General features: G+C 42.7%; 1 protein-coding gene across 1 annotated transcript in view; it reads right to left on the reverse strand.

Annotated features, from left to right (window-relative positions):
• The window catches only part of LOC137790842 (protocadherin-16-like), a 72151-nt gene extending 56084 nt beyond the window's left edge, over window positions 1–16067 (reverse strand). The window contains exons 1-2 of the mRNA XM_068585393.1: window positions 15819–16067; window positions 8331–10151 (exon numbers count right to left, since the gene is read on the reverse strand). Of these exons, the coding sequence (XP_068441494.1) occupies window positions 8331–10130 (1800 nt within the window). The 5' untranslated portion in view covers window positions 10131–10151; window positions 15819–16067. The remainder of the gene's footprint in view (window positions 1–8330; window positions 10152–15818) is intronic.
• Window positions 16068–16406: the final 339 nt, after the last annotated feature.

Below are 16406 nucleotides of genomic sequence, written 5' to 3' on the forward strand. Positions count from 1 at the left end.
AATCCAAAGCAGATCTTGGCTCATAGAATAAGCTAGTGTTATTCCAGCATGCCGTGACTTTACATACAAAAGGCAAATTACAACATTAATCACCATATCCGCAGTCTGGGCTAATCAGGTCCCGTGAGCAATAAGTTGTTGACAGTAAAAATTGAGAACAGGTGACTGTTCAATTCTCTCCAGATTATTTACATCTGCACAGACCTTTTCTTTGAGATTACACGCAAGTATCCCCGCCCAACATATGAGTAAAAGGTTGAACTCAAACCCCTCCACAACTATGACGCAGAAAATAAACCTCTGAAAGTGTCCTGTTACTGGAGCAGCACTGAAACAACAGGTGATTAGAAATATTCCTTGCTTGAAAAGACGACAGATGAATCCAGAGGACATGATAAAGTTTTCTGTAGCACACGACATAACAGCAACTGGGTTGTTACGCGTCTGTGGTTGGATTGGGAACCTGATAGAATTGACTATGCATCATTTCCAGGGAGCCTCTATAAAGACACAGCCAGGTTGCAGAGCAGACGGCTTCTGAAACCAGATGTCTGGATGCCTCCAGTCATTGCTATTGATGAATTGGCTTGTTGAAAGCATCAACAACTTGTTTCTCCATTATCCCAGCTACTGACCAGCTCCTTGTCTGCATCCATTTGAGTAGTGAGTTGACTTTGCCATGGCTGCTGGAGACGATACATACTTTTGCAGGCCACTTAGCCATAACATATCTTTTTTATAGAGCCAATGAGGGTGATCAGCCTCGCGAAAGCCTTTGTACAATGTACACATGCCACTCTATGTAAAAACTAAATGTAAGTACTTTTCACTTCAAATTCCAAGGTGCTGCAACTCACTATGGTTCTGCCTCGACTGGATCATATTGTCCAGCCTTCAACCTTTGCTGGAATGGAAAGTTGGTGCCGAGCACTGATAGTTTGACCATGGGCATCCAAAACCACATGTGCTTTATACATTTCCCCACTCCTAAATCTCCTGTCTTGATGCTTCGAATCTCACAAGATGCATTTTCAAAGCAATCTGGGAGGAAACTTCCTCAAGGCACTGATTAGAGAATTTCTTCCACCCTAAAAACCCTGTCTACATCAAGACACGCATATACACACACCCCAGTCCCTGGCTTTCTGTTCGTCTTTTCTGATACCACATCACACATCTTGAGTCCTGCACTCCTGCGTACCGGCTCTGCCTAATTACAGCCGAGAGTCCCACTGCTCCCCACGCTGCCTCCGGGCTCCTCACAGCACCAGGCTATACACAACAATCTAAACAAAGATTTGGCCTTTCAACACGCTGGTTGAAAGAAGAAGCACACCACTCTCAACATAAACTCTGCAGCACCAGACCAAATTAGCCTTATTGATGAGTTAGGCAACTCTGTGGTAATTAGTTCCCCCCTTTAGTCTTTAAATCACCTTCTAGCACTCAGAGGAAGACAGCGTTAAGCTAAGCAGTTGTCTCCTTATTACGACTAATCTGCAGGGTGAATTCATTACCTTAGAATAGATAAGGCATAACAGATGTCCTCCCTTATAACAAGAGGGGCGTTTCTGCGAGATGTGGCAAGGGCTTCAAGATATAGCAACCAGCAGTGTGAGGGTGGACCACCATGGAGCATCAGTACTCACAGACTGGGAGTCTGGTTGGAGCAGCCCTGGGTGCCTCTCTGTCTGAAGCCAAGACAGACAACTCTGGGTAACCGCAATGTAAAAGTGGAGCATCTCTCCCAAAAACCTCCTTCTCCGTGTGGTTTGTTGCTTTGTCGCTCCCTCTCGCTATCTTTTTCTAAGTCTTACAAAGGTTGAAAAAAACATACTCACTGGAAAACAGAGCCAGATATATGTGTACCAGAAAATACCTTTTTGCTTGATATATGAATTGCTTTGAAAAAGAGCACAATCTAAATATCAATACTAATACAATAACAAAGTATTCATACTATAACTATGTTTTTTCTAGAAAACCCTTTTTCCATGTCAGAAAATAACATCTGACATGGAAAAAAGCACCAAATGTTAAAAGTTGTGATAAAATAAGCAGCCGTACAACAATTCTGGCTGAATAAAATACTGGCTAAAATTATCCAAATAAGCATTTTAATCTAAGAAAATGTCTGCTCAGAGACAAAATAAGGGGTAATATAAATCAGTCGTAAACCAAAATGCATCTAATCGAGAGCAGAAATAGGATGATCTGACCACACGCTCTGTAGCTGAATGCTCTACTCTTTCCATGAGCTTGTTGGGCTCAGAAACATTCTTTTCAACCGTTATTTCAACTGGCAGTCAGTGCAGCTAGGCTGGAGCAAAAGGGGGGGGACTGAGGTGGCTGGCAGACTAAAGCGATGCATTCTTTGTAACAGTCAAGTTCTGGATACGGAAACAATTTGCTCAGCGGTGAAGATATGTTAGGGCTGTGTATATATAGCGCGTGCTTTTCGAGGAAGAGGCAGTTTTGTCATAAGTGCAGAACACAACAGGCTGCCGACTAGCATCACAATACCTGCACTTCATCATCACACTAAAGAATTGGTTTGTTGCCATTTGTTTGGGACCTAGTTTCCTGGTTACTGATTTGTGTAACCTGGCAAGCTGTCACTCAGCGTCTGCTTTCCGGTCTGGTGGCTTCTGATGGACAGCAGGGGACTGGATGGATGATTTAGCACAGATTTGCTTTGGAACAGAATGAATATCGTGAGCAGATGATGCTTCCTGATGCCCAGCTTGTTTAGCAGTGCCAACTGCCTCGCACATGTGCAGGGGGACCACGGGCTGTGAGAACAGAAGGCCTGGCAGCCCTCAACACAGCGAGCCTCTCGGCCTGCTCCCCACTTCCCATTCAGTCGTCTCAAAAGAGGAGGGAGGCAAAGTGAATAATTGTCTCTATTTACAAAGGTCGAGCAAAGGTGCCTCTCTTGAGCCTGAACGCAACACTAAGACAACGTGACTGTGAAGGCACATACACACCTGCAGTGTGACTTCACTCTGTTGGTAATTTACACCCATTTCTTTCTTGCATCATCAAATTGGATAAGCCTGGTCGCGGTCTGACTGGGACCCACAAGGCAGTGTGTTTGCATCACACGAGGGAGGCCTGAATGTGTCGGCAGGCAGATGTGCTGCTCTCACCTGCTTTAATTCACATGTCACCACTCTGGAGGGAAACAGGGGGAAGTGAAGAGGTGTAATTGGATCACGGAGGGGACACAACAGTGTGGGAAAAGGAAGTGGGAAGAGATAAGATGTCTGGACGGACAAGGTGACCGAAAAAAGAGAGACAAACGTAGACAAAGAAACAGGAAGAGTGAAGGAGATCCCACCCCTCAGAGTCAGAAGAGAGATCAACAGCTGGATTCAGCTGCTGAGTCTGAGCTTTGTCACAGCTGCCAGAGTCTGACTGTCCCTCTGGAGACTTTCGACTGTTTTCTTTCTCCCTCTCTCACTCTCCTTTCACTACACTCACATCCTTTCATAGAAAGTTAGAAGTGGTGCTGAGAGGTCTGCCTCACCAGCAGCAGACAAACTGTATAGGCTACTAATGAATGTCTTGTCCTTTGAGAAAGCCGTATAAGTCCATCTTCCTTCCTTGCCAGATGTGGACCCCCTCCAGCAAACTTTTATCTCTCACACCTAGCATGTCTCATCTATATATATATATATATATATATATATGTCTAAAACCCAAGGAAAAGGAGACCAGTTCATTATTCCAAGGAAAGTTATCAGAATCAGTAATAATACTGATGGAACATTTCAAATAGTCAATTAATGGTACATTTTGATAAGTGGTACGTATACTGTTAAGCAGTCATCTTATCAAGCAGAATATGTTCTCTAGTTTCAGCTTCTGAAATTTGCTGCCAACTGAAATGATGTTGTTTAGGCAACACAGCAATTTGAGATGTCACCATTGGGCTCTGGGGAAAAGTGATGGACATTAAGAATTCAGTAACTTTCTGTCATTTTTTGTACAAGTATGGAAGCGATACAACAAACACTAGTATTTGCACTACGGTGGTCCTTTAGTCTCTTTCACAGTTTGGTGTATAAACATCCAATGAACACTATTCCCTCCTACTTGTTTTAGTCAACCTTATAATATATAATATGCATTTTACCACAATTTTTGCCTCCTTCTATATTGGTGGAAAGAGAGAAGCAGAGGATTTGCTGATAGACATCTGAGCACAATAAAATGCGCTCAGCTTTCTCAACCACAGCCACTTTGACCTGGACACCCACACTCTATCCAGATGTACATCAGTGTTTATGTTCGCTTCAGTGCCCCTGCAAGGCCCAGGAGTAAGTGTTCAAGGAAGTATTACATTTTCGAACACATTAAGTAGCACATCCAGTTTCCTGCAATTTTCCCATTCCCTGAAAATGCTGATTTACCGCAGAGCCACAGCGGCGCATGGTCGTTAGCAGGAGGACAAAGACCAAACAGCAGAGTCAGCTCGCCTCAAGCAAAACCAATCTCACGGCAGACAATCCAGTCTGGTATCAAAACAGACAAGTGGACATTTCAAGTGACACAAACCATCCCCAGAAAAAAATGTCTGGTCAAAATTGATGACATGGTTTGTGTACACAAATTCCAGTCTGAATATGTCAATTTCCTTATCATCATAGTTAGTCTCATTTGGATACTCTCAAAAAGCTTTCATTGGGATGCTAGCAAAATCCATTATTGAAGAAAAAAGTTTCAAAATGGAGCCAGAGTAGAGCAGTCCAGTGTTGCTTTCAGTCACCAAACCGTTGCATTTTACATGGAAGTTTTGCAGAACTTTAGTATGGGTGAAATAAAAAAAAATTTAAGCATTTTGCCAACTTTTGAGACCTGCAGCTAAAACACAAAAAGGAGAAACTTCTTGTAAAGGAGCAGTTCCCTACGAAACAAAATGTTGCCTATTGTTTACCAATATACCAATTGACCCCGAACTTTTGTTCTGCTTTTAATCGCAGATGACACTAAAGGATGGTAGGAGGATATATTATACAGGGAAGGTAACATTGGTCTTCTTTAACATAAAATAATAACGGCAGAGACAGAGAGGTACTGCAATTGAGCAGCAAACACCAGCTCGTTATGCTGCCGCAGCGAGCATTATGAACATTTCTGCTTTCGGGAAACTATTACACTGCACAGCACATTCTTTCATCAGGTAATTGCAGCACAAGGACAGCATGGCTGAAGATATTGGAATCAGTGTTCATATCATCTGCCTGGTGGTCACTAGTAGGTGGTCTCTGTAGTACAAAAAGACTGTGGAACATCGAGGAACTAGTGTGAACGAAATACATTCTTTCAATCATTCATACTTTTTCTCTGGGGCAATTATGAGTTTTCCTTTTCCCCATAGACTGGTAGCTTTTATGTTGGCGGGAATGGAGAAGCAATTCAGAGTGCCACTTCACTGAGGTATCTCTTTCAACTCGGCTGCCTTTCAAAATTTCCAAGAAGTAATGAATGTGTTTGAGTGGCACTCTGCATCTGCAGTTATCTAAACTAAAAACTAGCAGGCTTAGCATTGTTGCACACAAGAAATCCTAGCCAAAGCATAACAATCCTACACAATATCACCAATGTTTTTTCAAGGGAAGTGATGTGTTTAGTCAAAAGGTTGCCAAGACATCACTGCGACGGGAAGCAATTTGGGAGGCAAAGGAACTGATAGATGCAAAAGTTTGTTTTTACAGCTTCAAGAAAGAAAAATGGGAAGAAAAAAAAAGTTTGCTCCTTAACTCGCAGCAATCACTGTTGGTCTCATATTGCCAAGGGGGCTGCAGCGATGACAAGTGGCCCATTCTGTCATTAACATGGGGGAGGCCAGTTTAAAAATTAGGTCTGGCCTATCTTCACACCCAGCTAATGAGAAATGAAGTGAGATCAGATAAGAATTTGGGACAGACCAACAGACAGACGAGGAAGCCCCCCTGCCCATGTCACCTCCGCCACTCATGCCAGCGCTTGTCAGGGCTCATTTCCCCCTCCGCTGCCTGGAGACCCCCTATCCTCTTTCTGCTGGAGCCAGAAAGGCCCCCCGAAACAGACATAGGGACAATTCTTAGCAGGGACACAGTCCAAACCAACCAAAACCCACCATGATATGAGGTGTAAATTATTCCCTATTGCGAGATTCAGCCAACTGGAGAGCTTCATTACTTCACAATTGAAATAACACGTAAGGGAGTGAATGGAGAGTAATGCTCCAAGCCAAAACAACCAGACTTTGCGTTACTGAATTTGTAGATATTAAGGCTGGCTAATGTGCCTCATTATCCTTAATGACATCTTGTATTACTCGTCTTCCTCTATGTCAGGAATCAAATTAATCTATGCTTAATTACTTAATCAATGACCTTGAAGTAATGATTTTTACACAAAACACTCACAGGCAGTGTACAGTGTAACACATCTTGAGTGAATGCAATCCACAGTGTAACACTGAGATAGTAATTGGTGCAAGAGAACTTCATTTGCTATATAAATAGATAAACTAGATGAAAGCAAAGAGTTACGTTGGTATTGTGGTTCCTTCACTGCATCACCATACACAGTTTGAAAACTAATAATAGAGAAACACATTCCACAACGCAGATCGTGGTTTTAAAGAGTTGATTTTCAGGTCGTATTTGATTTCCTCTATCAAAGATGACCCATTTTTGTTGCATTACATCTTGCATATTAAATTACAAGATTGATTGCTGTTAATAGGATTAAGTCCTTTTTTTAGTAATCTTTCAGCTTCAAAAGTCATCCATAAACCAAGTGATGTACAGCAGAAAGTGACAAAATATCACAGGCACAGCTCTTTGGAGCCAGACTACATTAGAATAATCACAACCTGCTGTGCTGGTGACCTGGTGAGGGGGGAAATGTAGACACTTCAAATGTTTAAATTGATTTAAAATACATATATCGTAATGTGTTTTTGGACAGAATTTTGATGGAAAAAGGGGACATTGGGAATTTCATTTGCAGGGAAAAAAAGGCAGTGATCAGATGTCTTTCTGAGATGTTTGGATGTAGAGCTGGCCCCCTGAGTAAGAGCAGTCTGTTCTCACATGGGCCGCCAAACACACGTCGTCAGCATCCAGGAAGGCCCGAGAGAGGCCAGAGAGCAGTGGCTTTAAAGAATTACTTCATACTTGGATCCTGTGAGGCCACTGATCAACGTGTCATACTCTGAGAGTTGTTTGAGAGAAGGTAGTAATGCCCTTTGGCGGAAAGAGCAAAGGAATAACCAAATTCTGACCATGTCTAGAAAGAAAAAATACATATATTTTCATAAACATAAACTTAAACCCACATTGGAAGGAGTAAACGAAAGAAACATTTAAAATATATATATTTTGAAGAGCTGCAAAGCCCTTACAATCATTTCCAAATTCCATAATACATTTGAGTACATTATCTTATCCTTGTGGTTCCTGTTATTTATAATTAGGGGACCTCACACAAGGAGCCCTCAAAGCTTCTATTTCTGCTTTCAAGCCAGTAGTAGCGGTAAGGCCAGCGTCTCCCTTCACCCTCCCTCTCCCAAGGCCAAACCTTGGGCCAAGATCCCGCCTGCTAGGCCCTCTGTCAGAACTGCACTCTGTATCCAACTCCTTGATCCATGCAATACTACAGCAGACACTTATGATAATTGAATGAAAGTCTATACTTGTAAAGAAAACTAGCTTTCTGACTTGAGGAGTCACTTGAATGATTTAAACAATGACGAGTAGGATTTAAAAAAATTTTTTTTATCAGATTGCCAAAAAGAACTTGAGAAAAAAAAGGTTTTAACGACACAGGACTGCAGTCACTGGGGGTGCTGTAATTTGTCTGAACTGTAATTCATCTTGTCGTCTATGGCCATTTTTTCTCACGCTCAACTAGCCTAATTAAGGTGCCTTTTGAGAGTGAAGTGACAACTATTTCTTTGGATAAAGCCTTGAATTTGTCTCTGCCTGTGGGTATGTGAAAACCTCCTTTGTGCCTGGGCTGACAGAGGACTTTACACCGCCTCTGTTACCCTGGAAACCTTTTGAGAGGTGAAAGGGAGGACATCCAAAAAGGAGATCATCTTGGCCCAAAACCGCAGGTAAATCCACACCAAGGGAGTCAAATTTAAATAGTTTTACCAGTAACAATGACTGAAATCTTATCTTATTAATTTCCATTTGTTATGCTCTTCTCTACTGCGCCCAAGTTAAGTTGAGATTCTTCCATGAGCTCAGCGTTAAAGTGTGGGAGTGTGTTTATATAATTAATCAATTCACAAACTATTAATGAAATACATCTGCAAGCAAATGTCCTACCTCAAGAATGCAGGTCCCTGGAGCTGTGCTCTCCTTGATGGACACATTGTAGAAGTTTCTCTCAAAAACAGGTTCATTGTCATTTATATCCTGAAGCACAACGTGAACCACGGCAGTGGAGGACAGGGGTTGTTTCCCTCCATCTGTAGCCACCACAGTTATACTGGGATTGGGGTTCTTTTCATAATCCAGTTGGGAGAGAGTGGTGATAATTCCCGTAATGGAGTCTATACTGAACCAGTTGGAGTAAGAGCCGTGGTCTTGAAGGATGCTGTAGTTAATGTCCCCATTAGGTCCCTGGTCTTTGTCTCTAGCTGTCACCTGTAATACAAAGCTCCCTGGGAACACCACTTCAGGGATCACCTGCCTGTACACTGGCTTGTCAAATAGAGGAGGGTTGTCATTGATATCAATCACCTGGATGATGAAAGAGGACTCTGCCCTGAGAGGAGGAGTGCCTGAATCTGTTGCCATCACCCTCAGCTCGTAGCTGTCTCTCTCCTCCCGGTCCAGAATCTTGTCCACGCAGATCAGATAGATAATGCTATCCTTAGTGGTCAAGGCAAACTTTCCATCTCCGCCCTCTAGCGACACATTGACATTGGCGTACTCGCCATAGTCTGGGTCAGTGACAGAGATCCTGGCTACATACTGGCCTGGCTGTGCACCCTCTGAGATTCTGGGAGATCCATCCTCACTGAGAAAGATTATGGTCATGGTGGGCTGGTTATCGTTGTAGTCTCTGACATGGATGGTGACGAAGGCATTGGTCACTTCTGGCTGGGTAGCATTGTCTTGAGCCTGGACCACCAGCTCGTGCACTCTCCGCATCTCAAAGTCTAGCGGCTTGTTGAGCGTGATGATGCCCGTGCGAGAGTCAATGACAAAGTAGTGGTCCGGGTCGCTTTGTCTCCTGTTGATTTCATACAGCACCATTCCATTGTCTCCTTGATCGACATCAGTGGCAAACACCTGCAGGATGTTGCTTCCAGGCTGAAGGTTCTCTGATATAATGGCATGGTAGCGGCTCTGGTTGAAAATGGGAGCGTTGTCATTAATGTCTTGTACGGTAATATCTAAAGTCATCTGATCAGTCCTTTTGGGGGAACCACCATCAAAGGCCTCCAGAGATAAAGTATACGTGGATCTTTTCTCTCGGTCTAGAATGGCATTGACCACCAAATCCAGATAAAGGACCTCATTGCTTCCCCTCCTGGTCTCCAAGGTGAATGCCTGGCCAACATTTCCATCCTTGATAAGGTAACCTTGTGTTGCAAGCTGTCCTTTATCAGCATCAACAGCTGGCTCGAGAGGAAACCTGGTGCCGATGGCGGTCTGCTCAGGGATTTTAAACATGGCCCTTTTTCTCTGGAACGTCGGGGCGTGGTCATTGATGTCATTCACATTGATGGTCACTGCCACAGTCACGCCTGTCATGGTGACTGCAATAAAGTTGTATCTATCCCTCAGTTCCCTGTCCAGAACTTTGGCAGTTTTAATAATGCCTGTGCTCTCGTCTATGTCCAAATCACTCCCCACACCGGTGCCCTCATGGTCTGAGATGAAGTACATGGATGCTGTGATGCCAGGAGGAAGTCCCGCACTGATGTCACCGACAATTGTGCCTGCTGGCTGTTCCTCATCTAGCTGTAGTTCAAGAGTCCCTTGGACCATGGGCGAATGAATTGTTAGAAGCTCCAAGGCCACATACACCATGAGCACAATCCTTCTGTTCCACCAACCCTCACGGTGCGAAGGGTCCATTATAGACTTCCCAAAATCCTTGGCAGCTGTCTTCATTTTGGCTCCTTCTTTTTAAACCTGGAGACACACAAAGAGGAAAAGCTGAGCAATATCAAAACCTGACAGCAGCAGAAACTAAGAAAAGGTGTATTATGTCTGTGTTGAAATACAAAGTAAGTTAGTTTAAGAAAAATAAGGTGCACGCCTTAAACACTTTCCCATATGTTTCATGGGCTGTGTTCCCAACCACAGCACACACAATACACCCTGCACATAACACTTTCTTACACCTCTTCATTCAGGTAATAAGTCAACACCTTGTCCCTCCTACCAAGAAGGTTTCCTTTGCTAAAGAAACATCAAAGCCACAGGCCACAGCAGACCATCTCAGACAGGGAGTCTTGGCTGTGGTTATTAAACTTTGATTAAAAAGATGCAAGAATTACTCAATGTGTTCACCATGGCAATCCCCTCTTGTGTTAGGATTTTATATATATATATATATATATATATATATATATATATATATATATATATATATATATATATATATATATATATATATGTGTGTGTGTGTGTGTGTGTGTGTGTGTGTGTGTGTGTGAGTGTGTGTGTGTGTGAGTGTGTGTGTGTGTGTGTGTATACGTGTGGAACCACATTAAGCTCTCTGAGGGTGAGCAGTTTTGAAACACTCTCCCCAAGCAAACATACCTATCTTTCAATATTTCTGAGAATGAAATTCAAGCTTCAAGTGTTAAATCAAGGTGGGAAATATTTAAATACTGATACTTAAAAGTAAAAGGGTGTTAGAATTCTTTGGATAAACAATCGGCACACTCTGGAAATGGACCACACCACTGCACAGAATCTGTAACTGAGACTGAGAAACACTTTGGAGCAATGTGGAAATTATTCAACAAGACTGTCACCATCTGCAAAATAATCCAAAACCGCCAAGTGTCTGGCACACAGAAAATTATTGTGTCCTTTTTATTAAATAAAGAGAGCAGCTTCCAATTGTCTGTGGTTCTGTCTAAACGTATGTAAATCATACCTACTTTGACTTGTTTGAGAAGTAAATCTAGCTTTATTTTGAGGAAACACATTTAGAAGCACATTATTCCGATTCAATGTTGAGAAATTGAGCGTCTAGTTAAAGCTCTTTAAAGCTCCTCCCAGTGGTTAAACCGATAACTGCAAGGAAACATTCACAAAACATCTGTGTATCTGTGTGTGTGTGTGTGCGTGTGTGTGTGTGTGTGTGTGTGTGTGTGTGTGTGTGTGTGTGTGTGTGTGTGTGCGCACCAAATGCCTCCCATGTGTCCAGTGTGGCGGTCTGCCTCAGCCATGGTGGTGACAGTGTGTTTGAGCGACAGAGCAGTACAGTAGAGTTGAAGGGCTCCATGCAGTCTACCTCTTTCCCTTTTTCTGGCTCTGCAGCATTGTAATTGAGGGTTGCTGGAAATTGGCCATGAGCACACAAGATCCCGGGGCTAATTTCAGTCTGCCCTGATTCAGAGCCCACAACACGGAAGACGCTGACTTTAACTTTATGAGTTGGTTTGCATTCAAGCATTATTTGCAATATTGAAAGAAAATCTGAAAATCAGGGCTGTTAACATAGTTCTTATGTTTCGAGTTCAATATCATTTAACAGTTTAGGAATAAAAAGGAACTCAAATCAATTTGATCCATCAAATCCTAATTCATATTGCCTTTACTTTGACTGTAATGATTGCAAATGTCAGTCTCTTAAAAGCAAGCACTACAAATTCCCCGTTACATTTCGTACTTTGGGATGCTTTGGGAGTGCTGATCTTGGCAAAAAAAAAAAAAGCACATTCATGGAAGCCTGAAAATCTTGACAGCACTTGAACTTTAAAGTCTCACTATTGATTTACTTTACTGCAACACTGGGGATGCACTTTTACAAAGCTTTCTCCAAAGCAGAAAGTGAAGCTTTTCAAGGCCAACATTTTTGTCCAAATGCCACAACTGAAATCATGCACTCTCTGGTAAAGCTACAGTGGAGGGCCTCCGCCGAGCAGAGCAGCTTAATGGATATAGCAGACACAGTCGGGTAGGCTAATTGCAGAATATCAGGCTAAGAAGGATATGGTTTTAAAAGATGCAGGTTGAAGTTAAAGTAAAATGTCTGCACTTTAAAGCTAAGATATTCACCAAATATTAAATAGACTACACACCCAACCAACCACGACACCTCCATTGCTGAGGATTTTCATGTCAGAAAGTTAGTGGCCAGTTACCAGACAGGATATAAAAGGTAATTTCTCCATGCATTGGGCTTCAGGGAAAGCAATGCAAAAAAAAAAACTATTCAAAATAGCTGCTGAGGTTGGAGCCTGTTGCATTTAGTAAGCCGATCCCATTGTTGCTACTTGGTTTCAGATGTTTTTCTTGCATCACTGTCCAAGATCATTGTGAGTCCCTCAGCTCGTAGTTAAACCTCAGTAAAGAGTTGTGTTTAAGATGATGCAACTGGTGGGGTATTAAGCCCTGTGTACTGTGAACAGTGTCTAAAATATTGTATTATTACAGCTTTCCAAAACCAGCACGTGTTTGTGTGTCACAACATGTACTCATTGTGAGCAATAACTACAACATTGACCCACTTTCTATCAAATCCTGTAAACCAAGTCAACCAACCAAGCGCAAGATTTCAAGGATTTACATGCAGAATGAAACCTCTGTTTGAATACCGTCAATAGCATTCTAGGCACTTTGCTAGCATGACTGGAATCAGCATCAGAATCCTTGGCAGTAGTGAATGTTGGGCACATAAGGCCTGCATTTCTACGTCTCCACTGTGAGCTAGATCATGTTTGGCAAAATGTGTCAGATATTTATTTTTCATGATAGATTTAAATTCCTTTGCTTATTTTTTTTTTGCTTTTCAGTTTTCTGGGGAGTACTATTTGTCTTTCCTTCACGACAAGATCAAGACAAGCAGGCCTCTGGTTTGGCAAAACCTACAATCGACAATACATCTGACCAAACACGGCCGTCTCCCTTCTGAGCCAATACCTACATTACAGAAAAGAAGGCCAAAACTCTCATGAAATATAAATATGATGTCGAGAAAATGATTCTGTTAAACATCATAATAAATACAGTGGATTTATAATTTCTTCTGAGAAGGTATATCGTATGAATATTGAACAATCATCACATTGTTATCCAAGCTAATATCTGAAATTTTAATCACATATGATATGTGTGAATTAAATATTGTGCTTTTCCTGATCGAACTAGAATATCTAATTGACAGGATATAAACTAAACACTGCCGAAAATATATCCCAAATCATAAAAACAAAAAAGTTCTTCAGCTGCACTATATTAACTAACACAACCAGACCATTTCACCACCAGTAGGCCAAGAGGGACGCCTATAGTGACAGAGTATGTAAAATGAGCTCCTAATTCCACGTCATGATTCCAGTTAACTCAAAGAAAACTTCTGCGCTTTCGAGAACATGCCATGCTGCCTGAGGCTCAATGGAGCCATAATGGAAACCACAGACAGAACTGCAGATTGACTGGACACGAGGACGACAGGCTTAGCACGAAGCAAACTAAAACTCCCTGAATGTTGGCCAGACGATTACCTCTCATAAGTGATGCGTTTCTGTGCCCTGCATTAGAAACGCCAGTCCCTCGGCATGTAAAAGCCAAGAAAAGCCATCGTGCCTGAGATACACATGCACATCCAGGCCATAACAAACACAGCATTGGGAAAACACATCGGCTCTTTTTCATCACGATGAGCTAAAGGTTTCTTGGGGTCCGTGACAAAAAGGATCATCTCTTTCCCACAGCAAGAGCAGCATGGGCTACTTCAGCTGTTTGTGTAAGATGTTCCAGATAAAAAAACACACACCTCAAGTCTTTGAAGATGACACCATCTGATGTTACCTAAAAGGGGGGTACTTGTGGTTGCATCATTAGAAACACATGTGCATCGAGTTACAGTAGCAGGGGTGCAAGGAGAGTTTAGACCACATGACCAAAACTCAAGGGGTCAGAGTTCACCTCATATGTGGAAAGTCACATAAATGTGTCGAAAAACTTCAAATTGCATTGATGTAAATTGTTTATTTCAGGTGACAGAGTCTGGTCACAAATATTGAAGCAACCTCCAGAGATGTCTGACTGCTTTCTGGCACGACGCACTCACGCCATGGTTGATGTTCACTTGATTCACTTATTTTACTGAGAACAGCACTGCACGATGAGTAAAACCGCAGCGACTGCAGCCAAGCAGTCTTCAAACATGTAAGGCAACAACATACTCTCTGGGTGGAGTTGGTGTGGTCGTCCTGGGAGAAGCATATGTTGTGATTTTCATTCCTTTTTAGGAGTCTGGAACATTAACCTCATCAACAGCATATGCAAGCTACAAAGACGAGACTAGTAAAAAGATTACTTCATGCACTGCACCGAGCGTTTATGACATAATCCTTGGATTGTTATAAAAGCTGTGGAGGTCTACATTTTAGTGGTTTTGTCCGTCAGCGCTGTGTTTTTGTTTGTTTTCTTTGTGAGTTATAAGAACTCCACCCATGCAGTCGTGGAAATGTCCCACATTAGAATAATTCTCTCTATAGCTATTATCACAAACATCATTACACATGGATGAGTAATTGATTAGGTTAGGTGAATGGATGAAAACACTGTTTATTAAATAATAACAATTTTTAAAAAAAGCTTAGTATTATACAATGTTATGGCCATTTTCTGTACAATTATTTAGCAGACTGCAGCGACAACTGCTAAACATTGACTAACTTAACAGTTGTAGAGGTGGAACTCAAGTGAAACAAACAGCAAGCCTTTGCCCTGCACCTCAAACTGGGAATAAAAGCGAAAGGAGGAGCCTGCTTCTCGTGGCTCGAGTAAAAAAGAAGAAAAAAAAAGAAGAAAAAAAGCTGCATAATTACGCACAACACCATGGCAACCCATCACATTCACAAGTAAAGTGCGCGGTGATGGGACCCACTGGAGACTTAATTAAGGTATTAATTGAGGGAAAGGAACACCTATTCATGCTCAATGAACACGAGTCTGCCGACACAAGAACTGTGTCGACATGTGGATAATCATTTGGTATGTGTTCCACTGGAGGAGGAGGGAGGCCCAAAGGCGCAGCGGCAACAGCAGCACGCGGAGGACAATAGAATAACTCCGTAGGTTGACCTGTTGGAGAGGAATGTCTCACAGGGGTTTAAAGGGAGTGCGACCCGACAAGCAGCGGGAATATTTGGCTGCTTTTCAAAGTAAGCGCACGAGCTGAGCTTGTTCTGTGCAGCGCTGCGACCACGACCTCGTATCTCATATGGAACACGCAAAGTGAAAGAGCTCATGCGCGAACTCACATAATAAACTTCACCAACAGTTTGAGCCATTGATCGCTAAGACAGTTGAAGGACATTTTGGAAGTGGGTTTGATTAAATCCACTGTGTAAGTTGTTTAAAAACGAAAGCGTATAACTGTGTTTCCATTACCGCTTCAGAGAAGTCTGACTGAGCATAAAAGAACTGAGGGAAAACACTCTTCCATAAAAATAGACTATTACTGCACGCATGGGATCCACGAGTGAGTTGTAACGTGTGTTAAACATTACACAAGGGAGTAAAAGGTGTGGTTAGTATTACGGAGTTGCACTGATGGACAACTCCATCGCATGTGAGAGGATCTGTGACCAGCTGTGTGGTGATACTCACATTCATCTGTTGCTCTGCTGTGTTCAATAGAAGACGAGACGGGTCCCAAGATGTCCAGATTCTGTTCAGTATTCCCCTGCGGAGTCCAAAGTGAGAGTTACATCCATGTCAGGACTTGTATCCTTTGCCAGTGGCTGTATTGATTCCTCCTCGCTGTGTCCTTGCTCGATTCCTAATTAGTTCTCTCAGATTCCTTCCAGGATGAAATGTTTAAAAGTCAAATGGCAAACTTGTGTCTCATAAAAAACTTTCCTGCCGTCCTTTCAGACGCGGTCAACTTATCGGCCTCCACTGTCTGTGTGTGCGTGTGTATCTGCTGCTGCAGCACGCTGACTAGAGCCAAACAGTGTGGGGCTCAGCGGTGGACGTCCCTCTCCAAATCTGATTTATTCAGCACGTGACGGACGGAGCGCAAACTCCTGCTCCTCTCTTCTTCTCCAGGCTGCTGCTGCTGCTGCTGCTGCTGCTGCTGCTGCTGCTGCCACACGGAGCCGCGCCGGCTGCGGGGAGGCAGGACGGCGTACTGCTGAACTCTGGTGCCACCATGCTTTGCAAAAGGGAATTGTAAATCAGTGCCGGTGTGCGTGC

The sequence above is a fragment of the Clinocottus analis genome, unplaced genomic scaffold, assembly GCF_023055335.1.
Source record: "Clinocottus analis isolate CAN_PGR_092001 unplaced genomic scaffold, fCliAna1.0.p SCAF_2, whole genome shotgun sequence".
NCBI lineage: Eukaryota > Metazoa > Chordata > Actinopteri > Perciformes > Cottidae > Clinocottus > Clinocottus analis.